The sequence below is a fragment of the Bos grunniens genome, chromosome 3, assembly GCF_055505025.1.
Source record: "Bos grunniens cultivar Pamir isolate PY7600 chromosome 3, Bosgru_T2T1.0, whole genome shotgun sequence".
Taxonomy (NCBI): Eukaryota; Metazoa; Chordata; class Mammalia; order Artiodactyla; family Bovidae; genus Bos; species Bos grunniens.
In genome coordinates, this window is record NC_141167.1 from 94,198,792 (window position 1) to 94,225,150 (window position 26,359).

At 46.2% G+C, this 26,359-nt stretch overlaps 1 protein-coding gene across 12 annotated transcripts in view; it reads left to right on the forward strand.

Annotated features, from left to right (window-relative positions):
- The first annotated feature begins 2,643 nt into the window (after nt 1-2,643).
- Nucleotides 2,644-26,359, forward strand: part of MAB21L3 (mab-21 like 3) — a 46,943-nt gene continuing 23,227 nt past the window's right edge. For 3 of the 12 annotated variants that reach the window (XM_086392046.1, XM_086392048.1, XM_086392040.1), the window contains exons 1-6: nt 2,698-2,920; nt 3,528-3,755; nt 13,364-13,504; nt 17,778-18,069; nt 22,749-22,927; nt 23,390-23,584. In XM_086392046.1, coding sequence (XP_086248172.1) covers nt 3,720-3,755; nt 13,364-13,504; nt 17,778-18,069; nt 22,749-22,927; nt 23,390-23,584 — 843 coding nt within the window. In that variant the 5' untranslated portion in view covers nt 2,698-2,920; nt 3,528-3,719. The other 9 variants (XR_015160772.1, XR_015160773.1, XR_015160771.1 and 6 more) reach the window with 7 other exon arrangements.

Here is a 26,359-nt window from a genome sequence, read left to right on the forward strand (position 1 = left end):
CTGTAAAGGATGACTTCTTGGTCCTCACACCCGAAATTGAGCCAACACTGGTTTACATGTTCATTCTTGCATTTGATGTGAGTCATGGGAAACGAGGATATTTGTTTCCTGAAGAAGGAGGAGAATATGAGTCTGCAGTGAATCCCTCTCAGTGACACAGCACAATGCCTCAGGTAGTCTGTTGTTCAATAAATATTTGCTGATCCCATATCCAATTAGCCAGAGATCTCTATCAACGAAAAAAAGCTTGCCTTTGCCAACCTCTCAGTGTCTGTGTTTGGGGATCTGCCCTGTATTTCAGAACCTTTGCCCGTAAGGAACCATATCACAAAGCAGGGAACTGGCTGTGTTTATATAACGCCCTGTTTCCTGGGTACAGCATCCAGTCTAATAAGTCACCCTGTACGTGTTCCTTCTTCTTCCTTGCCGGCGTCCAGCCCCGGTGGATCCAGGGAATTCGAAGCGGGGACGGCGTCGGCGAGGATCAGGAAACAACTGCTTAATTAAACGTTAATTAAGGATATAAAGAGTAATAGAATAAGGATAGCTCAGTAGGAAAATTCAGTGAAGAAAAGAAGCTGAAATAAGGAGAGCTCAGTGAGGAAATTCAGTGGAGAAAAGAGGCTGAATAATTCAGCCAGAAGGTGAGAGAAAGAACGACACGGGGAGACCAAGTTTCGGTGAACAAGGCCCGCACTTTATTTTCCAAAGTAGTTTTTATACCTTAAGTTATGCATAGAGGAAAATGGGGGAAGGGGTAGAGTCATGCAGCAAGCCAGGCTTTCTTCCTGCAAACTTATCATATGCAAAAGCTTAGGTGATTTGCATCATCTTCTGGCCCGGAGGCCTGTTAATATTTTAAGACCCTTTCTTCAGAAAACTTATTTTTCTCTAAAGGTGATTGGTCAGGAGCCACCCTCCAAAAGCATTAGATAAAGTTGCATTCCTACAGAGCAAAGGTGTGGTGGGCTATAACAAGAAAAAGAATTAACTCAAGGGTCCCAGGTTACAAACATTAAAGCTACTACTTACACCAATTATATTAATCAATACACTGCCAGGGACACAGCAGGTAAGGGATATGGAAACTTAGCAGCAAACATTGGCCCGACAAGTGAAAATCCCTTCACCAATACAATTTCTAATCAATCTTTTAACTACTCAAAGGAATCTGTGTTTAGACAGTTTAGAACATCTCCTGCCTCTCACAGTTGGGAGGCTCTGAACAATCACATGTGGCCGGAAAAACCTATTCAGGCAGGCTAGAGGATTTCCAAAGGAGTTTGTAGGTTGAAACACTGTCACACGCAGGAATTATTAACTGGAGCTGTAAGCTAACTCTTTTTTCAGAGAGAGGTAGTGGGGGACAGCCCCCTGTAAAGTCTGAGGTGTAGGTGAAAGCACAAAGCAGAAAGTAGGCAGACTCTGGTTTTGGGGGTAGATGCTCGAGAATTTCCAGGGAGATTCCTGAAGCTTGATCCCGCCTTTGCGTATGCCAAGCCTCCTTCCTCATGACCTTTGCCACGGGAAGAGTTCCTCACGCTGGCTCCCGGCAGTGATAGAATTCCAGTTGAGCTATTCCAGATCCTGAAAGATTATGCTGTGAAAGTGCTGCACTCAATATGCAATATGCACTCAATATGCAATACGCCGGCTCGCAGCACTTCCTAGCTTCTCACTTGGCCCTGTTCATTGCTTTCACTGCTCACTCCAGGCCAGTGTCACTGGACCCTAGCATGAGAGAAGAATGCTACTTTCAGCTGTCTGATCAGCTGTAGGACTGAGCAATCGCAGTAGGTAGGACCACCTCAAGCACAAAAGAATGAAAGTTTGTGCATCTGATGACGGGCATCTGGAGGAACCTTAGACTAGAAGGAAAGGCCCCACCATTGGAAAGGGACGCCCATGTTAATGCTTACAGTGAAGCAGCAGAAAGGAAAAGAGCAAAAACACCCAGGAAAAGCAGGACAACCTTGGTGAAGTTGAAAATGAATTGGAAAGAGAACTCAGAATCGCAAGCAGCTCAGAGGGAGAGGCTCTTGTTCCTCCTATGAAAAACCGATAGTTTGGAACAACTAGCCAGCAGTAAGAGAAGGCAAAGGAAGAAGATTCAGAAATATTTGGGAGCATTTGCTATCAAAAGCAGGAGATTTAAAATTACAAATAGAAGAAAATGAAAAATCGAGGGAGTATTGAGGAGTGCTGGCTTTACCAGATGTATTAATATTAATATATCGGTGTACAGGTTCCCGCTCAGGGCTTCCCAGGTGGCCCTATGGTAAAGAACCTACCTGCCAATACAGGAGACTAAGAGACAACCGTTCCATCCCTGGGTTGGGAAGATCCCCTGGAGAAGGGCATGGCAACCCACTCCAGTATTCATGCCTGGAGAATCCCATGGACAGAGGAATCTGGTGGGCTACAGTCCATGGGGTCTCAAAGAGTTGGACCCTACTGAATTGACTTAGCATGCACGCACACACACACAGATTCCCAGAGGTGAGCTGTAGAAGCTGGACAGAACACTGGGATTAGTGAGGTGGGTGGAGCACCTGGCGAGCAGCCTGAGCTCTGATGTGGCTTTCAGATGATGCCAAGTTCAGGAAATATATGCAAATGCTGTGGTTACAGAACATAGAGTGGCCCAGGCGTCCAGCATGGCTGCTGAGCACTTAGAGACAGCGCTCAGAGGTGGGTTTGGGCAGACACTCGCCTTTGGAACATTGCTCCGAATAGAGCTGAGCTCCCCGAAGCACTGTATTTTCTTTAGATCATCCAATAGCTGACTCTGGTGTTTACCAAGTTCAGAGAGCAAGCCATTTTTTTTTTTTTTTCTGTAATAAAACTAGCCTCAGCCAGCCAGGTTGGGAATTTGCTGCCTGAGCTGTTTTCCAACACGGATTTGCTGGCAAAACCAGATGTGAGTGTTTCCTCAACTCCTGAGGGGCCTGTTTGCACTGACTTTATTTTTACTGCTAGCTTTCTGGGGGGAAGGCCAGCAGGTGAGCAGGAGGATTCTTGTCCTGCCGTTCCTGGGTATGCTTGTGCGTGTGTGTGTCTCTGTGCTTGTGTCTGTGTGTGTCCACACCTGTGTGTGTGTGTTTCCACTTGCGAATTGTTGTGTCCTGATCACTTGTCTTAGACATAATAATGGTGCCGCTGGTTGTTTGGCAGTTTCCTATTTGTTTATTGTAAGGAAGGTAGATTCATTTGCAGGATTTTCTGGGTGGGAGAGCAAGGAAACTATTTACTGTCAATAGGATTAGAACAAGGAGATATAAGATACCGAGCTCACAGAGGCATCTAGTGTCAGGATAAGAGCATAAACAGGTGGGAAGAAGCCACCTACAGGCATTTCTATCTTGAATGGAACCTTTGAGTATTTGAGTGGAAAATACAACTTGGAAAATTGCCCTTCGGTCAAAGCATCTGTCAGTAGAGCTGAATAGAGTAAAATTAGGTTGGACTCGAGTTCAATTTCATCAACTCTCCTTCTTCAATTCTTTTCTGATTTTTATTTCCCAAAGATAAAAGACGGATGCTCACAATTTGGAAATAAGAACTTGAATGAAGAATTGAGAGGGTAAGTCTCTGATCCACACACACATTTCCAGAGAAACTCAGCCCGAAAGCCACACAACAAGCACGGTCTCCAATGACAGACAAACTGAGACGCTGCTGTTCTGCTCAGGATTGACCAGGAAGCCGTGAAATCCCGGATGGAAGGAGACTTAGAAGATTGCCTGCTGAATAAGGTAAGGACAAATACCAGTCTCTTCCACATGCTCTCTCCCACTCCTCCTACCCCACCAACCTGGATGCAGAAAGGATTTCAGGCTGATTCCAAAGACATAGAAAATGCCCCAAGACCATCACCCATAAGAGTATTCAGGGATTTACCATATTTCAGTCCTGTCTTTGAGATTCCAGTGCAAGAGGTACCTTGGGTATATAATGTGGAACAAAGAGTTACAACTTGGCTGGAACTCTGGCTCCCCACTGATGCCTGGGTGCATACAGGTATGCTAAATCACTTCAGTGGGGTCTCTGCGACCCCATGGACTATAGCCCTCCAGGTTCCTCTGTCCATGGGATTCTCTAGGCAAGAATACTGGAGTGGGTTGCCGAGCCCTCCTCCAGGGGATCTTCCCAATCCAGGGATGGAACCCTTGTCTCTTAGTCTCCTGTATTGGCAGGCAGGTTCTTTACCACTAGCGCCACCTGGGAAGCCTGATGTCTGGGTGGTCATGAGCAAAGCACTTAACCTGTCTAAGCCTCAGTTTTTTCTCTGTAAAATGGGAGTGATCACACGATCTTAGTGGGGGTCTTTGAAAAAGAGTGAATAAGACAGCTTTTTGAAAACTGTAAAACTGCTAAATTAAAATATAAAGGTGATGGAGAGGGAAACCTGGTATGCTACAGTCCATGGGGTCGCAAAATCAGACACAACTGAGTGACTGAACTAATTGACTATATTTTTAGTACACATGGATGAAGAACCAATTAATTTCTTCTTTGTAGAGTCATAGGCTCTTAGGATATTAGAACTTGAAGGAACCATAAATATTATCTAATTTAAGCCTGTTTACAGATGAAGCTGCTAAGACAGCACCACCCTTGAAACTAAAACATTAAGAGTTAGAGATTAGTTTAGTGTTTTCATGCCTTTATAAGTTAACAAAGTAGAATTCATTATTATAGTGATAAATCAAGTTGATTTCTTAGCCAAATCCATTAAGAGAGATAAATAGGGAAAAAACTTATGATAATAAAAATTATAGCAAACAAAGTGATTTCTCCCTTTGGAGAAAGTGTGTAACCTGGCATTTCCCCATGGTCCTGTGTGTTCTGAAAGAAAAAAGTTCAAATATTTTAGCCTGGCATTCAAATAATACTTATCTTTCTACCTGCTTCCCTGCATCTTCAATCACAGAAATTCTAAACAAAAGCTCTCTGTTGACTCCAGCCTGTGCATGCGTTTTCTTTGGCCCACAGAGAATTTTTCAGATTTTTCAATTTTGTTACGAGCATTTCCAAATAGTGAGATTTTGCATACAAAGTCAGATTTCCTTTCTCTCTGGAATAATAATAACAATAAATCAAACTATCTGTGGCATCACTTTTCCAGTCAGTGCAATGCAGGTGTTGAAACCAGGTCCTGGTTTTTTGCCTGGCAGCCATGGCCTGGAGTTGAGCGTCTGTCCTGCTGGAGGCTGTGGCGCTGCTGAGCCTGACAGTCCCCCTCCCCAGCCCTCCCTCTCCCGGGTGTGCCCACTATTCTGCCCCTATGGGTGGTTGGGTCTGACAGTCCTGTCCTAGAAGAACTGTGGCCCGAAAAGGTCTCAGGCTGAAGCTCTCCCTCCACCACTCAGGGAGACATCCCCCTCTTCTTCATTTTTCTGGCTCATACTCATCCTTCAAACTCAGCTCTGAGTCCACCTTCTCATGAAAGATTACAACACAAAACATTTGTGCCTTTCTATGACTTCCCATCATAATCATCATTGATAATATTTATTTGGCCATCAATTGTATCTTAGCTCCTGACACCTTTCCTTTTGTTATCTTGGTGGTGACTTAACTATATCATTGTATTCTGTAGAAGTTTCCAGAAGGAAGAACAGTGCCTTGGATATCTTTATTCCCTCTTGACATTCACATAGGACCATTGCATGCATGTGGTTAGAAGTATCTTCAGGCCTCATTGAAGATAATGCGAGATGAGTGTTTAAGGTGCTGGCAGGTTGAGGCCCTACTGTGTGTCATGTAAGCAACAACCGTATGATCCATGCACAGAAAGGAGCAGAGGCTCATGTGAATTCAACGTGTCCAAAGTCACAGAGTTAATGAAGGTGCTGAGGTTTCAACCTACTCTGTTATGCACCAAACTACGTTTCCTCTGCTAAACCCTCTATATCACCATAAACACACACAGCCCAAAACACAGATCTGGATGTGGCCTGCTCAGTGCGAGAGACATTTTGTGTTTGGGTGTCTTTAAGGGTGGCCCTGTCTCACCTGCAGATTTTGCACATAAGCCCAAAGCTAAAAGGAGGAAGTTCCCCATGCAGACAGGCAAATGTTTAACATCGCAAGTGCTACACAGAGATTTGAACAGGGTGCTGGAGGGGAAGAGAGCACTGTGAGCTCTGATAGGAGAGGTCTTCCGCAGAGTGAAGACAAAGCCTTAGCAGCACATGCTAAATGAGTCGAGTTTTAACAAGCAGAGAGGACTTCCAGCGCAGGGAACCCCATTCAAGCAGTCAGCATGGGTTTCATTCCCAGTCGCCTTGTCCTTGGGAAGGCAGAGTGGTGCAGTGGTTGTGAACAAGGACACTGTCTGGGTGTGGATTCCTGTGACTTGCCAACTCCCAGACCTTGGGTAAATTACTTACACTTTCTGAACTTGTTTTCTCCTCTGTAAAATGAGGATTACCAGAGCATCCACCTTAAAGGATTATCCAGAGGCTCTAAGGATCTGTATGCGTGTTTGTTAGTCACTCAGTTGTGTCCAACTCTGTGACTCCATGGACTCGGGCCCACCAGACTCCTTTGTCTGTGGGACTTCCCAGACAAGAATACTGGAGTAGGTTGCCAATTCCTCCTCCAGGGGACCTTCCTGACCCAGGGATCGAACCTGGGTCTCTTGCATTGCAGGCGGATTCTTTACATCTGAGCCACCAGGGAAGCCTCAAAGGAGCTAAGCCTTATAAAGTATCTTTTACACTGCAGTGCCTCACCAGCCTCGCCTCTGCAGGGCTGCTGTTACTATAGCTTCTGCTATATATATGAATTGCAGATATCCTGTGGGGTCCAAGCATTTGGGGCATGGAAGAATTAGTCTAAAAAGATAGGGAATGTGATGTCTTATCTGTATGGATCACTGAATTTAAGTTTCCAGTCCTTTAAATTGTTAACTGCTGAAAGATAGAAACAGTGTCTGTCCCATGACCACCACTTCTTTTTTTGAGGGGGAGGGGTTATTCTGAGAGTTCGTTGTGGCACACAGGCTTCTCCAGTTGTGGCACATGAGTTTCGTCGCCCTGAAACTTATGGGATCTTAGTTTCCTGACCAGGGATTGAACCCACATTCACTGCATCGGAAGGCAGATTCTTAACCACTGGACCACCAGGGGAGTCCCACACCACCACTTCTTAAAACTGATTATTGGAGTTAAGGCAATTCCAGAATTTAAAGTCTGACTTCCTGTTGTTTAGAAAGCCGTTCTCAGCCTTTTCCCCCGATGGCACTCCTTGTGGACGACATTTGCACGGGCCACTTGCTCGTGGGTGTGGCCAGCCCCGTGTGGCATTCCTGTCACGCTATTTCTAACACCCCTGCCTCTTTCAGGAAAGTATGCGGGAATACAAGTGAGTCAGATTGATGTTGTTTTAAGGAATACACTTGAATTGGCAATAATTTATATTTGAAACAGTAAACTGTTCACAGACTTGAGCTATTAATAGTAGCAAATGATGTGGGCCCACAACACGCCTGACGTTGCACCTGGGGAGGTGGACACTCATGTGGGCATGTAGACACACCCTGGAGGGCAGGAGGTCTACAGCAAACGGATGGCCAAACCTTGGAAGTGCCAAGTCTGATGACTGCTTCTGTGTAAACGCTGCTTACAGTGATTGAATCTGCGTGCTAATGAGTGTGGCATAACTTTTCCAGTCAGTACAATGCAGGGGTTGAACTAGATAATCTAGTTCAACCACAGACACCTAGCATCCTGGGCCTGGTTAAATTATTATACTTCATTTTTGCTTTTGCTCTGTCGCATCCACCAATGATCTCTTTAGAAACAAAATGTTTCTCTTTAGAAAAAGAGACACACCTTCGTGCATTGACCTAATCAGCAGAGAAAGTGAATGAAACTTAAACAGGTATCTGAGGTCAAATTTGGACGGAATGGGGGAATTCCCTGGTAGTTCAGTAGTTTGGACTTGGCGCTTTCACTGCTGGGGGTCAATCCCTGGTCAGGGAAATCCCGCAAGCTGTGTGGTACACAAAGGGGAAAAAAAAGCTTGGACTGAATGAGCTTTGATCCATCTTCAGTTTGCTTCAAAGCTTTGCCATGAAATAAATGTAATGACAAGGCTGCTTTGAGGTTGCAATTGGTGTCTTAGCTTGCTTCCTGAAGTCTGAGAGCCATCAAAGGGATTCTGAGGTTGGGCTAGCGACTGGTCTCTACTTGTGGTGGAGCCTCTTTCTTTCACCAAGATTGCTCCCTGTAAAGCTGCTTCCGGCCCCATTCCCTGCTTTTCTGCACCCTGAATTAGAATCTTCTTGTTATACCTCGCTAAGCCACGGTCAGGACGAGCGAAGGGAAGCAGCTGGGGTTTCTGGGTTGTGGTTTAGACCAGGGGTCCGCCACCTGTGGGACCGAGTGCCTGATGAGCTGAGGTGGAGCTGATGTAATAATAATAGAAATAAAGTGGACAATAAATGCAGTGTGCTTGAATTATCCTGAAACCATCCCCTCTCCACCCCAAGTCTGTGGAAAAATTGTCTTCCACGAAACTGGTCCCTCATGTCAACCATGCTGCGGACTGCTGGTTTAGAGGAATAATGAGTGAGAAATTATAGGTGTCTTCTAAGGAGTGTCTGAACTTGTCCTCACCAGTGAGAAGATTCTACCACCAAATGGTGGCATAATTTGTAGAAGAGATTCCGAATGGAGAACTGTTTCCAAGAGGCACCACCTCCCCCCACACACACGCACTTTCTCTCAAGGTTTTATCAATTACAAATCACATATCAGTGTCAATATTGTCATAAATCCTCCATTAGTTTATTAACCTGAGAAACAAAATGTGTATGCAGATATATACTGGAGTAGACAGCTATTTCCTCCTCCAGGGGATCTTTCTGACCCACAGATTGAACCCACGTCTCCTGTGTCTCCTGCTCTGTAGGCAGATTCTTTCCCTCTGAGCCACCTGCAGAAGCCTTCCTATTGAGTCACCATTATGTCACTGACATTCAAGTTTTGTGGACTCACATCAATGGAGTTGGAAGATCTGGGAAGTTAGCCTTAGTCCTTAACACATTCTGAGACCTTAACTATTTGAAATGACTATTTCCCAACCATTCTGACTGCAGTTTTCTATCTAGTTAGCCCTTGTATTCCTTTTCCCTGCTATTCCTGGTCAGACATCTGGCCGGTGAACTTGTGCAATATCCTTTAATCTCCCAAACTGACTTCATCCTTTCTCTGCCCAGGCTTGAAAACATGGCCCACCACTGACCCCCTTCCTCTCTCTTCTCCAGATGGTGCCAGCAAACTCTAATTTTTCTTTTTATTTATTTATTTTGACTGTGCTGGGTCTTCACTGCTATGCAGGCTTTTCTCTAGTTGCAGGGGGTTACTCTTCATTGGAGAAGGCAATGGCACCCCACTCCAGTATTCTTGCCTGGAAAATCCCATGGACAGAGGAGCCTGGTAGGCTGCAGACCATGGGGTCGTGAAGAGTTGGACACGACTGAGCGACTTCACTTTCACTTTTCCCTTTCATGCATTGGAGAAGGAAATGGCAACCCACTCCAGTGTTCTTGCCTGGAGAATCCCAGGGACGGGGGAGCCTGGTGGGTCGCCGTCTATGGGGTCGCACAGAGTCGGACACAACTGAAGTGACAGCGGCAGCAGCAACTCTTCATTGTGGTGTGTGGGCTTCTCATTACAGTGACTTCTCTTGTTGTGGAGCACAGGCTCTAGGTGCATGGACTTCAGTATTTGAGGCACGTGGGGTCAGTAGCTGTGGTTTTCAGGCTCTAGACTGTAGGCTCAATAGTTGTGGTGCCTGGACTTAGTTGCTCTGTGGCATGTAGGATCTTCCTGGATCAGGGATTGATTGAACTAGAGTCTCCTGCACTGGCAGGCAAATTCTTTACCACTGAGCCACCAGGGAAGCCCAGCAAACTCTAATCTTAACCTCTCTACTGTTACCCCTGGAGAGCTGAGGGGTATTAGACAACCTCTTACAACCCAGCCCACTGTTAATCCACAGCCTCATGGACACACAGTGGAGTGTTGATACTGCCTGGAAACTTTGCCTGTCTACCATGCATGCATGAGTGCTCAGGCATGTCCAACTCTTTGTGACCCCATGGACTGTAGCCCACCGGGCAGGCTCCTCTGTCCATGGAATTTTCAAGAATACTGGAGTGGGTTGCCATTTCCTTTTCCAGAAGATCTTCCCAACCCAGAGAACAAACCCACATCGCTTACATCCTCTGCATTTGCAGGCAGATTCTTTAGCACTGGCACCACTCAGGAAGCCCGGAACCTTTACACAAACCTCTGGAGACCCAAACAGCCCCTCATCTGTTAGAGAAGCTTCTGCCAAGGTCTGTTACCCGGAAGTCCCCTGCCCTCCTCATCTCACCTCACCGTCAGTACACTGCCTTGTCTCTTGCTCTAGAAAGAAGACAGGCGTCAGGCAGGAACTCTGCGCCTTTATCTGCATCTGCACCCATCTTCCGTCCCTTCTGAAACACCAAGGCCAGCTCCTGAGCAGGTTTCTGGATTTCCACGACTCCTCCTGGCTGGGAAGCACTTGCCTGGGGGGTTTTGCTCTCTGCCTTCCTCCTTTTCCACTGGCTTTTTTCCTCTCAGCATTGAATCCGTGTGTCCTTTTGAAATAAATGTGTTGCTGTCCTTGTTCTTGTTCTCCAGCCAAGCTTCCCAGAGAAGTCGCTTGCTTCTGAGTTTACTCGCTCATCTCCCGTTCTCTTTAAACCCACTGCTGCCTGACTTAACGCCCACTGTTTTCCCCAAACACGTCACTCTGGTTCTAGTTACCAAACTATGGACATCTGGGGACCTTATCTCATTCAGCCACTAACTGTTGACCTTGTTTTTGACATTCTTCTTCCTTTTCTTTCAAGACCTCTCACTGTTTGTTCTCCCACCTCACCATCCTCCTCTAAGGTAACATCTGCTCCAACAAAGTAGAAATAATTGTGTCTCTCTGCTTGTGCTCTTCAGGTTAGGTTTTCTCTTTCTAGAACAATCTTCATGCCCTTCTCTTTCCAGCTAACTTCTGCTAGCCTTTTAAGTTACAACTCTGACACACCAGGCTTCCAGGAAGGCCTCCAAGCTAGAGGCAGCTTCCATTTTCTTTGCACCCACACCATCCTGTGCAAACCTATAGTTAGTACTGTGCACGCATGTGTGCTCAGTCACTCTGTCTGTCCAGCTCTTTTGAAACCCCGTGGACTATATTCTGCCAGGTTCCTCTATCCATGGAATTTCCAGGCAAGAATCCTGGAGTGGGTTGCCATTTCCTACTCCTGGGATCTTCCCGACCCAGGGATTGAACCAATGTCTCTTGGATCTCCTGCATTGGCAGGTGGATTTTTTCCCACTATACCATCTGGGAAGCCTGTATTTAGCACCAGATGGCTATAATTTTAATTTCCAGTTTATTGGTCTGCTGTCAACCTCCTGACAACATTGGATGCACAGAACTTGGCCTAAAGTGGATGTTCAGCAAAAACTGGTCTAATAGAATTGAGAGAAGTCCTACACTGGAAAGGACCCTTCATTATGCTTCTACAAACATTTGCCTTTAGTCTTGGCATGGCAAATGACCTTCCCCTCTCTACCTTCTCTCTTTCACTTACACACTCTGAAAGATGCAGAATCTTGGTAGTTTACAGATGCTCAAGAAAGCTACCCTTGGTCCCTTCTCCTATGGATGAATGTCGTGAGATGAACACATAAAGAGTTGTGGAACGTGCAGAGCCTGGCAGACTATAGTCCATGGGGTTGCAAAAGAGTCGGACACAACTTCTTGCTTGTGGCAAGAAGATGAAATCAGAAGCTAGTATAGGCCTGATCGGGGCTTCTTAGGTGGCACAGTGGTAAAGAAACATGCTGCTAATGCAGGAGATGCAAGAGATGCCAGTTTGATCCTGAGTCAAGAAGATCTCCTGGAGAAGGAAATGGCAACCCACTCCAGTATTCTTGCCTAGGAAATTCCATGGCTGGAGGAGCCTGGCGGGCTACAGTCCATGGGAAGCAAAGAGTCAGACAAGACTGAGCACACGTGCGCACAGACCTGATCATCATAGTTAAGGTCAGACAAGAACCGTGCTACCCAGCATCTGTGAGGGAGATGCTTATCATATGCCAGCCTGTAGGTGCCTCCCATGTAAAATAACAAAGAGCCCCTTCCAGTTCTTGGAGGCTTCTGTGCAGAGTCAGAAGCAACATCATTGCACACCTTTTCTTATGGATCTAGGAGCCAAAGGAGGGAGTGAACACAGGGGAGAAGGGAACCATCATTTATTGATGACATACACGAAGCAAGCTGTGCCACGTTCACATGCGTTAGACTGTTTCATATTCACCAACCCAGAGAGCAGGTATTATTATCCCTTTTTCGAGTCTCACCACAGTTCACAAAACCCTGTGAGATAGCCTGTCCCCCACCACCTTCCAAGTTCATCTCCTTCACCCTCCTTCTTTTCCTGTCATGACAACAGCTTCCTTGCTGGCCCTCAAGCCTTGCTAAGCTGACTCCTGCTTTAGGGGTCTTGGAATCTGCTTTCCCAAGCTGTCATCAGGGCTCACTCCAATGTCACCTCCTTCCAGAAGCCTTCTCTGCCCTCCCAGTCTAAAATAGCAACCCCAGGACTTCCCTTGTGATTCAGTGGTTAAAACTGTACACTTCCATGGCAGGGGGCACAGATTTGATCTCTGATCAGGGAATAAGATCCAACATGCCAGACAGCATGGCCAAAAAGTTAAAAAAAAGTTGCTGTTGTTCAGTCGCAGAGTTCTGTCTGAGTCTTTTGAGACCTTATAGGACTATAGCCCATCAGGCTCCTCTGTCCATGGAATTTCCCAGGCAAGAATACTGGAGTGAGTTGCCATTTCCTTCTCCAGGGGGTCCTAAAATGGTAGACCCTTTATTCTCTAGTCCTTTCGTCTATTTTATTGCTCTTCTTGGGACTTATCATACCTGATCTTACATTATACATGTGTGTGTTTGTTTGTGTCTATATACATATATAGAGAGAGACATATATACATGTATCCTGTATTTTCAACTAGAGGGCAAGCATTTCTATCTTGTTTGCTGTTGTTTTGTCTACTGTCATGCCAAGGACCTAGACAGGCATCTACCACGTGGCAGGTTCTAGATCAATATTGAGAAATTCTCCTATTTCAGAAGAGAACACTGAGGCACCAGCGAGCATCATCAGAAGTGAGTTCATCTCTCCTGGAGTTCTTGGGAAGGCAGGGTTTTCTGAGCTGATTGCTTTGGTCCCCACCACCAAGCCCTGTCTCCTCCCTTCCCCAGGGCCTGATCCAGGTATAACCACCTTTGCTGATCCCTTCACATGCAGGTGGACTTGAGGCGCCAGTGGATTTCCCAGATGGTGGAAGAGGTGCAGAAAGTTGTCCATCACCTGACCACAGAAATAAGCTACCAAGACTTTCGATTTCAAGCCATCCCTTACTGTGACACGTACAATGAGAACATTAAGGTAAGCAGGTCACTTGGCTCCAAGTGCCCACCCGGTGAGCCAGGAAATGGGTGGGTAGTCTCAGTATGTGTCAGGCACTCACACCACTAAGAGTACCAATAAGGCTTCCTAGTATTTACCATCTGCACACTCGTTGCATAGATGTTACCGCAGCTGAGGTCCCACATTCCTACGTAACAGATGATGAAAATGGAAGCTTGGAGAAGTCAAAGGACTTGATCAAGGCTTTTAGACATTAAAGCCAGAATTCCACCCAGGGCTTCTGATCCCAAAGCAAGTCCCAGTGTACCGATTAAAGTTCAGTGAAGCACACATTCATTTATTAAGCCCCCACACAATAGACTAGGCACTGCCTAGAGAGAGGACTCAGGGCATTGATGAGAAAAATAGTTGAAAGTGATAGTCGATGGGCTACAGGTCGGAGAAGAAAGAAAGTAGAAGAGGTGACCCTTAGAGATTGCAGGAGCCTCCTGGCAACCCGGTCCCTGCTGAGGAGTCCCACAGAACTGTGAGCCCTAGGCCCCCTGTGTGACAACCAGCACTCATGAGGCATTGCAGTGTGCCCAGAGCTAGGCTCACAGAGATCACACCCAAACCTGCACACAGCCTAGTAGAAGAGACATTATGGTTGGCTCCCTTTTAGAAATGAGAGAAACGAGGCTCTGAATCATTCTGAATCCCTGTGCTTCCCCCTCCCCCTGCACCGCTTTTAAAAATTTTATGTGTTCCTGGCTATGCTGGGTCTTTGTTGCTGCTCAGGCTCTTCTCTACTTGCGGCGAGCAGGGGCTACTCTCTAGGTGCAGTGCAAGGGCTTCTCATCGCAATGGCTTCTCTTGTTGTGCAGCACAGGCTCCAGGGAGTGAGGGCTTCAGTAGTTGCGGCATGTGGGCTCTAGAGCACAGGCTCAATAGTTGTGGCCAATGAGCTTAGTTGTTCCACAGCATTTGGATCTTCCCGGATCAGGAATCAAACCCGTGTCTCCTGTATTGACAGATGGATTCTTACCACTAAGCCACCAGGGAAGCCCCCCATGCTCCTACATTTTGTTTTTCTTATAACACATTAGAATTAAAGAATTATATTATACTTTAACGTAAGTGAAAGTGAAAGTCATTCAGTCATGTCCGACTCTTTGCAACCCTATGGACTATATAGTCCATGGAATTCTCCAGGCCAAAATACTGGAGTGGGTAGCCATTCCCTTCTCCAGGGATCTTCCCAACCCAGGGATCAAACCCAGGTCCCACATTGCAGGTGGATTCTTTACCAGCTGAGCCACGAGGGAAGCCTTAATATAAGTAGTAAACTTATATGTACACTTGCCCCAGCTCTCACATAAGACCGTGAGTTCCTTGTTTATAAGGATCATGTCTCTTGCTTGTTCCCTTCCTAGTACCCAGCATGGTGGGTGGCCCATGGTAGACACTCAGCTTCTGCTGAATGAATAAGTAAGCAAAAGAATTACTACCTGAACGAAAAACCATTGCTCTGCTAAGTTGCTTCAGTTGTGTCCGACTCTTTGCAACTCCATGGACTGTAGCCAACCAGGCCCCTCTGTCCGTGGGATTCTCCAGGCAAGAATACTGGAGTGGGTTGCCATGCCCACCTCCAGGGCATCTTCCTGGCCCATAGATCGAACCCAAGTCTCTTATGTCTCCTGCATTGGCAGGTGGGTTCTTTACCACTAGCGCCACGTGGGAAGTCAGCCCAGTACATTTCAAGTTTGGTGGGTACGAGGACCACCCTCAAGATTCTGCGACTTGTGGATTTGGGGACAGTATCAGATTTTAGGAAATTTACCCCAGGATGATAATTATAAACTTAGATTGCATCTTGGGACGTCAGAACATCATCTTCCCACCTCTACCACCCTGCCAACCTAAACAGGACAAATATAGGCCAGTGACTATGAATAGAAACATACATCACTTTTTCTAGAACTATATCTGGGGAAATTTCCTGCTGTTGTCTCACTTAGAAGTCATAACTTAAAATACATCTTGCATTTATATACATCATGTCCTATATAATACATTAAGTTTTGAAAAAAATAGTTACAGTGGGGCATATAAATACGCTTTTATTTTCTCTTGGACCAAATTCAATAAGTATGTATTAAGCACCATTTATGTGACTAATAACATGATACTTGGGTTTTGGGATTCACATGCAAGTGGGTTCAAAAAAATGTATAGATTTTGAATGTCATAGTTTAGGTCCCCCTCTTGTTTTAATCCTACCACATTTCAATGGATACCAGAAGTCATGTGGACCTGTTACTGAATCTTGGGGTCTGGCTGCTCACCATTCAAAAGGCAATAAACAGGCCACATTGGTGGAAAGAAAAGTTTATTTCAGGTTCAGTGACTGGTAGGGGAGGGAGGGCGTCTGTCCAAAGGCCGACTCCCCACCTGACAATCGGGGGCAAGAGCTTTTATAGACAGGGAGGGGGCTACTTGCAAAAGCAGCACAGTCATCTCAGATAGTCATCTTCAGATTGGTCCTCGGTGGTCTGACCAGCATCACCTTGGCTGTTTTAGGTACAGTTAATCTTCAGTTGCAGGGTCAGTTTCTTTCTGTTTCTTTGAGACCCATTCTCGGAACTGAGGCAGCTTGTCATGGCTACAGTCTGGTCATTGTGTAGTTAACTTCTCCAGCTGGTGGGGGTTTCAGTATCTGTAAGACATCTCAAGGATACGGCTCAGAATATTAACGACAGCCCCTGAGGAGGAACTAAAGGTCCTTGACCATGCTTCATGACTACATTATTATTATTTCATCTCCTTTGACTGTTTTCCTTTGTTTCCACGTGTTCTCACTTCTCTGATTAACTTATTCTTTGACTAAAGTTTTCCACAGACAAAAGGCAGGCAGAGGACATGGGGGTGGGGCAAGGACCATAGGTTCCTGCTCCATTTCAGACCCGTCATCTCAAGAATCAAACTACTGTTCCCTGAGAATGAGCACGATTTGGTTGCTGCTGATTTCAGTGTTCACCCCTGAATTCTCACCGACAGGTCCCTGGGCAAAAATTATCCAGTTCTATTGCCAGAACTTTCCATGGAAAGGCGGTAGCTCCTCCAGTGTATAACTGAGTGATGGGGAAACAAACAGGGTGGAGCGGGCTGCTGTGTGATGTGGTTAACTATCATTTCCCTTTGGTGGTACCGCACCATTTACCATCGTGTTCTACCTCTTGGACTATTGGTGTGACAACTGCTTACCTGGTTCTTGTAAAAATAGAGTTAAGTAGATTCTTAGTGTTCACCTTTTTTCCCATTTAACTTAGAATCATCTCAGTAACTCACATTTGTCTCAACAAAAAGATTTTCGTTTCTGTGACTCTGTAAGGATTAGTCATTAAAACTGGATCATCAGTCCAAGTAAAAAAATTCTACATTTGGCAAAATGGTCTCACCTCCTCTCCACCCCTTCGCACCCTTTATTATCAGATCTTTCATCCATCCCAGGTCATTCATTCTTTTTTTATTATTATTTCTTTATTTGACTGCATCAGCTCTTAGTTGTGGCACGTGGGTTCTTTAGTTGCAGCAGGCAAGCTCTTAGTTACAACACGAGGGATCTAGTTCCCTGTTCAGGGATTGAATCTGGGCCCCCTGCATTGGGAGCACAGAGTCTTAGCCACTGGACCACCAGGGAAGTCTCCCCAGGTCATTCATTCTTGACCAAGAACCAGCTCAGGAGAGAAAATTAACCACTGAATGAACAATCAGAACATCCAAGGTCAGGATCCAGCTCTACCACTGACTGGCTGTGTGTCCCTGGGGAGACTTTGAACCCCTCCGAGCCTCAGGCTCCTCATTTGGTCAGTGTTAGCAAAACCCAACTCGTGTGTGACTGTGGACACGAGACAGGCAAACGCACAAGCATTGGAGTGCTTGGTATGTGCAGAATGCAGCGACTACTAGCTCCCTTCCCTGCTTTTTCTCCCCTACCCCAACCCCACCCCAAACGGCAGGTGCCTCTAGAGTTCTGGGTCCACTTCACTCTTTTTCTTGCAGATCCATGAAACCCAGGCCTCACTGAGTTAATTTCTTTGCCCGAAGCGTTACAATGGGCTAGTGGCACAACAGAGATGGAATCCTCTGCCGACAGGCGGGCAGGTGGGCGCGGTTCTGTCCTCCTTGTCACATTGCTGAGGGTTGAGTGGTTCACTGAGTGGCCTGGGTCAGCAGGGCGGCTCCCCCAGGGCTTCCGCCACCTCCCGAGTCTAGGGGCTGACACTCCCACTCTCCCCTTTGCTGACCCCAGGTCTTGGCTCCCACCCAGTTCCTCATCACAGTCCCGATGAGAGGCCTGGCCGGGTACAGGGAGGCCCGGCAGCAGCGCTGGCGCTTCTACAGCCTGAAGGGCACCCGTCTGCCCTGCCCCCTGCAGGACCCAGAGGGCCTGCAGCAGTGGCTGGGGGTGGAGCAGTTTCTGAAGAGCCCCGGGCAGTGGCACGAGGCAGACGTGAACATCGAGGGAGACATTGTGCCCGCCAAGGTCCTCCAGGTGTTCCGGAAACTGGTTGAAAACGCGATTGAGACCTGTCACCTGTCAGGTGAGCCAGTCGGGGAGCGTACAAGGGAAGTGTCTAGCATTTCTGTTTTGCTCTAAAAACAAAAGTGTCCTCTGCTTGGGTGTTTCCTGAAGCTCACGCCCCTACATTGAGGATAAAATCGTGTGCTTTTTACATCTGCCTAATCCTCATTACATGAATTAGCTCTTTTTTTTTTTTTTTTTCCTGGTGTGACACACAGAATGGAATTCAAACTCACAACACACATTCGTGGCCTTAAGTGGATTACTGCTCTGGCACAGATAAACCAGTCTTGGGGTTATGCACCCTTTCCAAGACGTTAGCTTCAAAACCTGAGTATTCTCATGAACAAGCAAATTCCTCATAAAGCTCAGATCTTTGTTATTAGCACATTTTCACCACAACACCCTCCAACTGACTGCCGTACTCCCCCAGTGTTCTGGGGCAGCACCCTGGGGAACGCTGACTTAGACCAGAACACACAAGCCAGAAGCTATAAGGAGCCGATTATGTTTGACAACCACAGAAGCTTTTCTTTTTCTTTTTTTTATTGAAGTAGAGTTGATTTACAATGTTGTGTTAGTTTCAGGTGTAAGCAATATGATTCAGTTATAGATATATATGTGTCTTTTCTCTTCCCGATTCTTTCCCTTATAGGGCACTACAAAATATTGAGTATAGTTCCCTGTACTATGCAGTAGGTCTTTGTTGGTTATCCATTTTATTTTTTAGTGTGTGTAGTAGAGTTTTATTAAAGTATGAAAAGGGACATAGAAAGCTTCTGACATAGACATCAGAAGGGGGACAGAGAGTGTCCCCCCAGTTATCTATTTTTTATATAGTAGTGTGTGTATATGCTAATCCCAAACTCCTAATTTATCCCTCTGTCTGACCCTTTCATTTTTGGTAACCGTAAGTTTCTTTCCTATGTCTAGTTTTATTTTTGTATTATAAATAAGTTGATTTGTATACTTATTTTTTTAGATTTCACATACAAGTGATATCATATCTTTCCCTTTCTGACTTTAGTATGATAATCTTTTTTTTTATGGATGACTAATATTTCATTGTATATATAGACACATAGACATATATATACATCTTCATTATCCATTCATCTGTTGATGGACATTTAGGTTGCTTCCATGTCTTGGCTATTGTAAATAATGCTGCAATGAACTTTGGTGTGCATGGATCTTTTTGAATTACAGTTTTCTCACAACCCCCAAATTCTAAGCTATAGTTCATGGGATTTTCCAGGCAAGAGTACTGGAGTAGGGTGCCTTCTCCCATGCCTTATTCTAGGAAGTGTAAATTGGTGTCCCCCCTTTTTTAAAAGGGTTTTTATATTTGTAATGTGCTTACTTGGCAATTCAACAATTCCAGTTCTAAAATACATTCCTACAGATACACAAAGAAATAGGCACAAAGATATCCAGTGAAATAGGCTTGGTAACAGTAAGTAAGCAGAAACCATCTGATGGCTACCGAAGGAACACTGACTACATAAATTATGCTACATCTGCCTAGTGGACTTTTAAGCAGCTTTTAAAAATAATAAAGTTTGTCAATATGAGACTGGGGACTCACATCTGTCTAGGCAACATTATTCACGCTCTATGAGTATCCTGGGGTATATTTCTCCAAGAAGAATTATGTTTGATTTTTCCTGGTACTCCCAGAAGTTCCACCTTACCTGGATGATTTGGGGATGGAAACATTCAGGCCCTAAACACAGAAGGGTGACTAATGCCTTTGAAATTCTAGGGAGGAGGGAAAATCTTGCTTTTTGTTGCTGTTGCGTTTTATATTGAATCAACTACCCAAAGCCCACAAGAAAAATCTATTTCTCTTAGTTCCTAATTTTCCTCAAGATACAGCTTTTCCTGACCCCAGGCTTGTGAGGCTCACCACCTAGCCTTGGCCCATTAGACCCCCTCTCTGCCTCTCTGTGCTGTTTTTATACACAGAAGCTATAAGTATCAAGGGTTAATGCCATCAGGGTATTTTAGCAGTTCTCCCACTTAGTACTTTCCTAGACAGATGTTCTTGCTTCACTGCTAGTTTCATATGAGTCTCCTACTTTCTAGCAGTCTCTTTCCTTACTTGCAAATAATGTTTTTAAACTTTTATATGTCTTAGAGGCCATGGGTTTGGAAATCTCCAATCCAATATATGACTTCAATGGAAATCCCTCCTTTTAATTTCCCTTTTAAAATACTTTGTTGACTTTGGCGTTTTGCATATATTTCTCACTAATGGAGAGAAATTAGGATTAAAAAAAGAATGTGCTGTGTGTGTATACACACAGAATTATGAAAAATTCCCGTGCAACATCAGTTCAGTCGCTCAGTCATGTCCGACTCTTTGCGACCCCATGGACTGCAGCACACCAGGCCTCCCTGTCCATCAGCAACTCCCGGAGTTTACCCAAACTCATATCCATTGAGTTGGTGATGCCATCCAACCATCCCATCCTCTGTCATCCCCTTCTCCTCCCACCTTCAATCTTTCCTAGCATGAGTCTTTTCAAATGAGTCACCTCTTCGCATCAGGTGGCCAAAGTATTGGAGTTTCAGCTTCAACAGCAGTCCTTCCAATGAATATTCAGGACTGATTTCCATCTGTGCAACATAGTTAAATGAAAAGTCAAACTGCTGAACAATATGAAACTCCATCTGTGTAGAAAGCAAAGGATTTGCATGTACTTTTGCTTGTCTAGACAGAAGAGTTCTGAACGATTCTGTAATGGAGATAGTTAATGTTGAATGGTTTTTACACTGTAGAGGATGCTTTCATGGATTATTTAATTTAACACTACTGGCAATCCTGTTAGAGTTAGGATCATTTTTCTAACTGTTCTACAAACAAGAAACTGAGATTTAGAGAGATCAAGTAATAGGCCGAATTTCACACACCAAATAAGCAGAGCTGCAGAAGCCAGGTGTGGGCTAGGCAGGCTGGAGCTAATAGGTTTGCTTACCTCCTCGTTCTGCGCTCAACACTGTTAATAGTGAAAGTGCAAATAAGAGATTCAAACTGGGCCAGGTTGATGAGGTGCTTTCAGTAAATAATGCTGAAGTGCCAGACGTTGTCATGTTCCTGTCTGGGCGGCTCTGATGAGATACAGACAATAAGCTGTTTATCACACCCCAGTCAAGGAGAGGAGTGTTTTCCTTTTGAACAACCTAACACAATTAGTGAATGAGTTTTCATTTCCTTCTTTGAGCAAGGAAAAACAAAATAATAGATTTCGATTCAGGATGGCTCATCCTTATCTATAATGAAGGCAAGTTCAGCTCAGTTCAGTCGCTCAGTCATGTCCGACTCTTTGCTGCTGCTGCTGCTGCTAAGTCGCTTCAGTTGTGTCTGACTCTATGCGACCCCATAGACGGCAGCCCACCAGGCTCCTCCGTCCTGGGATTCTCCAGGCAAGAACACTGGAGTGGGTTGCCATTTCCTTCTCCAATGCATGAAAGTGAAAAGTGAAAGTGAAGTCGCTCAGTCGTGTCTGACTCTTTGCGACCCCATGAATTGCAGCACGCCAGGCCTCCCTGTCCATCACCAACTCCCGGAGTTCACTCAAACTCACGTCCATCGAGTTGGTGATTCCATCCAGCCATCTCATCCTCTGTCATCCCCTTCTCCTCCTGCCCCCAATCCCTCCCAGCATCAGAGTCTTTTCCAATGAGTCAATAATGAAGGCAAGCAAACAAACAAACAAAAAAAACTACAGTGTATCTTTTGAAAGAAAGGGGAAACAGATTAGAAATGAATTCTAGTCTATCAACTGGAAAATGTCCCCAGACCCATTCCTTTTCTCTCCCTCTCTTTGCTTGGTTGGAAAAGACAATGAGGGCTTCTTTCTGCTCATTTGACCCTTTCAGCCAGTGGCCATGACACACTTGCAAGTATTTTATGATTACAAGGCTTACGGTGATAAATCCCTCCAAAGGTGGGCTAGTTAATGGGTGGTGGGAACAAATAGCATCCCTGAGACTAGAACTTGGTTAAGAGACAGGTTAAGCTGAACTCCACCAAAGGCAAATGAATAAGTCAGGGGTCTGAGGCTATCCTAAATGTGGTTGGATACCTGGGTTATAGAAAAATGCTTGGGTTTCATCTTATAGTAGCAAAAACTATTTCTTTTCCTTGTATACTATGCCTCGGTTGAGCCTTCTGGAAAGAGTCAACTGCTTTTTTAGAAAAGGTACAGTAAAACCTTGGGGGGAGAGGATGAAGGAGAAAAGAAAACCCCACCAACAGTGAGGTTTTCTAGCAATATTCTATCAGTATTTACTTAGCTAACTGTCTCATGTTGACATAAACGTGGGCTTCCCTGGTGGCTCAGATGGGAAAGAATCTGCCTGCAATGTAGGAGATGTGAGTTCGACCCCGGGGTCAGGAAGATTGCCCGGAGAAGGGAACAGCAATCCACTGCAATATTTTTGCCTGGAGAATCCCAGAGGAGCCTGGTGGGCTACAGTCCATGGGGTTGTGCAGAGTCAGACACGACTAAATGACGAACACTTTCACTTTGACCTAAACATGCCACCTTGGGGGTGCTAATGAAATTCAGAAAGTCGCTCCACCAGTTACAAGGGGCTGGCCCAAGCCACAGCTCACAAATTCCTTTTCTTCAAACGCTGGTATAGAACCATTATTTGTCTTCTCATTGTCTGTCTGTCATTTACCACCAGACAGGGTCCACATTCTAATGGACCACCTTGTAGTTCGAGTTGTCGTGGAAACCTCTGCAGGTCAGGTGGAACTACAGCTGACCCCCGCAGTGGACATCCCCACCTCCTGGTCCAAGAAAGCCCAGTGGCCTTCGTGTCTGAAGCGCTGGCCTTCTCCAGAGACAGTGCAGTGCATCAAGGTATCATCCTGCAGGGTCCCGGCTCACTAGAGGCGCTCTCAGCTTAACCACCCATCATTGGCCGCCACCCAGCTTCGGAAGGATAACTGAGATTTCACTAGATCCCCAGAACCTGCAGGGGCACCTGGGAACCTGCTACAAATTCAGATTCCTGGGCCCGGCTCTGGGCCTGCTGAAGAGACGTGCGAGGCAGGGCCCAGAATTCTGTGTTCTCAGGAGGCCTCCAGGTGATTCTGGGGCAGGCTCAAGTCGGAGAACCACTTCCCAAGAGAAAGTGGGCGCAGCCTTCCCCGTGAACTGCCCACGTGCAAGGGGCTGGCCTAGAGGCTCCCTCAGTGTCCCCACGTGGGCGGAGCTGCCTGCCCACTGGCAGGGCCCCCACCCTAGTGGGCTGCTTCGGAGATGGCTTTCTCCGGGACCAGCCCCACCCTTCTCACTTCCCGCGGTGTTTCTCTCCCTCAGTCATTCGGGTTCAGCTTGCTGGCCTGTTCAAGCTATCACTGGCAGCTGAGCTTCTTGCGGGCAGAGCAGGTGCTGCTGGAGCAGCTGGATGAGGACGGGGGCTGCCGCCGGAAGTGCTTTCAGGCCCTGAGGCAGATGAAGGAGGACGTCTGGTGTCCGGGGACGCGGCCTGTGATCACGTCCTACCATCTGCAGGTGAGTGGGCGGCCCCAGCGCAGAGGGGCTGGGGCGGGGTGGGTCTCTCTGCAGTGTGTGTGTGTGTGTGTGTGTGTGTGTGTGTGGAGAAACAGCCCCAATGCGTGCCCACAGCAGCCCTGCCCAGGGTTCCCGTCTTCTCCTCTTTCCGCCTCCTCCCTTCCTTCTTCCGGTTCCCCTCTTCTCTTACTCCCTTTCTGTATTGCCTTCTCTGTCTCTCTCTCTCCCCCTATTTCACTCAACAAACCAACCCAAGTGCCCACTGCGTGCCAGCAACCCTGCTGAGGTTCAGAAATGAATTACAGCATGCATTCTCTACCCCGGAGAAGTCTACAGTCTGGTGAGATCTTGTGAGCTGCTCAGACCTCAGGTGGATTCACATTTTCCCTCATGTTATCATGCATTCAGTCTGCACTCTAGCCCAGGTGTGCATGCACACACACACCCACACTTTGTGCAGAGGAGGAAACCAGGAAATGCTGGGGTTACCCCACGAACATGGCAGCAAACCTGAACTTCCAGGTTACAAATCACATTTTTTTTTAACTTTAATTTTATTTAATTATTTATTTATTTTTGATGGTCGTGCGTTTTTGTTGCTGCACATGGGCTTTCTCTAGTTCTGGTGAGCCGGAGCTATTCTTCTCACTGCAGTGGCTTCTCTTGTTGAGGAGCGGAGGCTCTAGGGCACGGGCTCAGTAGTGGTGGTGCTTGGGCTTAGTTACTGTGAGGCATATGGAATCTTCCCAGATCAGGGATCAAACCCATGTCCCCTGTAATGGCAGGCAGATTCTTTACCACTGGACCACCAGGAAGGTCCCCGGCAAGGATTTAGCATTAGACCACTGTGAATGCATTCACTCATTCACTCACTCATTCATTCACCCAGCAAATGTTTCTTGAGATGTCTGTGGGCCAGTCACCTGGCCCCTGCACCTGCTGTGTGCTCTAAACATGGAGGTGCAAGCTGAGCAAACACGACATGGTCTTGCTCTTGTGTAGCTTGTGGTCTAGCAAGGGAGACAGGTGCACGTGGAATTGTGCCACGTGGGGAATACTGGGAAGGAGAGGAGCATTGCTGTAGGAGGATGCAGGGCAGCAGAACCTGACCTGGACTCAGGGATCAGGGGCTCACCCCAGGGAGAGGTCTTTTGATCACACTCTCAACTCCTCATTCTCAAAGTTCCAACCATACTTGGTGAACTGGACGCTCCTATAATACCATGTGCATCACACTGAGGGTGGAGGTGTCTGACTCTTACAGACAGCACAGCCCCAGCCCCGCTGTTACCCATCTCAGACCATCAGCCCTTCTCCCTGACCTTCTGCACGGGAAAGCGCAGGTTGCTGGGGTGTGCTGTGCCCTTCTGCACGCTCCTTTCTGTGCCCCGTCTCATCCAGTGGATGACTGTTTTCTAGTCCCGTGTTACTCTTTCACTCCTAACACAAGCTATTGAAGGGCAGCTAGTACCAAACCCCTTTATCTCTCCCAATGCTTCGTACATAGTAATTGCGCAGTAAATACTTGCTGATCATGGTCATGAATGACCTTACATTTCACCCCTCTTTTCCCCCTGCAGAATCACTAGTTTTTGCTTTGCTTTCTGTCTTTTCTGATAACCTGTTCTCCCTGTCCTGCCTGAGAATCTGTTAACATCTCATTTGCACATATAGCGAGGCCTTCTTCTTCTGGTTCAGCATTCTTAAAGTGTCCCCAAGCATGTCCCCCTAAAAACATACACCTATTCTCCTGGATCGAGGATGCATATTTTCTGAAGGTAGTCTAATTCATTTGGGGGGGTTAGCTTCTTTCTTACATACCTTTCCACAGACCACGCTAGGAAGAGTCAGAGCTGAGAAGGAAACCCTTGGCTATCTCATATCACATCTCATACTCTTAACTAACCACTGACTTCATTGCTCCACAGTCAGGCTGAATAGAAATGCTTTAAGTAGCATGAGTGTTTTAGGAAGATTGAATAGGGCCACCACGGGTCTTCCTACCCTTGACTGCTCTCAAAGCTGTACTCCAGCCAGGGTTTACTTGTATTCCAGTGACTTCTAGCTCATCTAGAGGATTTCAGGGAAACTCCTTAAATGTCTTCCGTTTTAGTCTTCCTTAGCCCACCTGCATGGCATAATAAAATCGAACATTCTTAAGAGTGGGCATTTAAAAGGGCGCGGGGTTGTTTGTTGAGAAATCAAAACAGTACTGACTGCCTTTTCCTCTCGTTGTTCACTCTTGCTCCAAGGGCAGAATTCTCTCATGTGCAGACACTGGGATGGACTTGGCTGATGGCAATGTGCTATTAAACACCACCCTGGGTGATGGCTTGAGGGTGTAGGATTCTTGCCAAGGCTTTAGTCCGGGGAAAGTGGAAGAGACTGGGTTGCAAAACAGCATCAGGAAGGATGTGCCAGTCACGGTCACCTCGTAGAAGGTTGTTACATCCTTCCCAAAGAGGCTTCCCCCACTAACAATATTTTTTTAATTGGGTTTTTAACTTTTTTTTTTTTTTTTGGTCTTGCCTCACATCATGTAGAATGTTAATTCCCTGACCAGGGATCAAACACATGGCCCTGCATTGGAAGCATGGAGCCTTAACCAGTGGGCCACCAGAGAAGTCCCTCCCCCATAGCAATTTCATGTGAAGAAAGAACGTATCTTTCATTGGCTTATTTATGCTTAAACCTGCCCAAAGGCACAGAGGCTTGCTTATAATAGGCTTAAGTGCTTCTGTTTGCTTAGGGAGATAAAAGCTTAACTACAAGAGG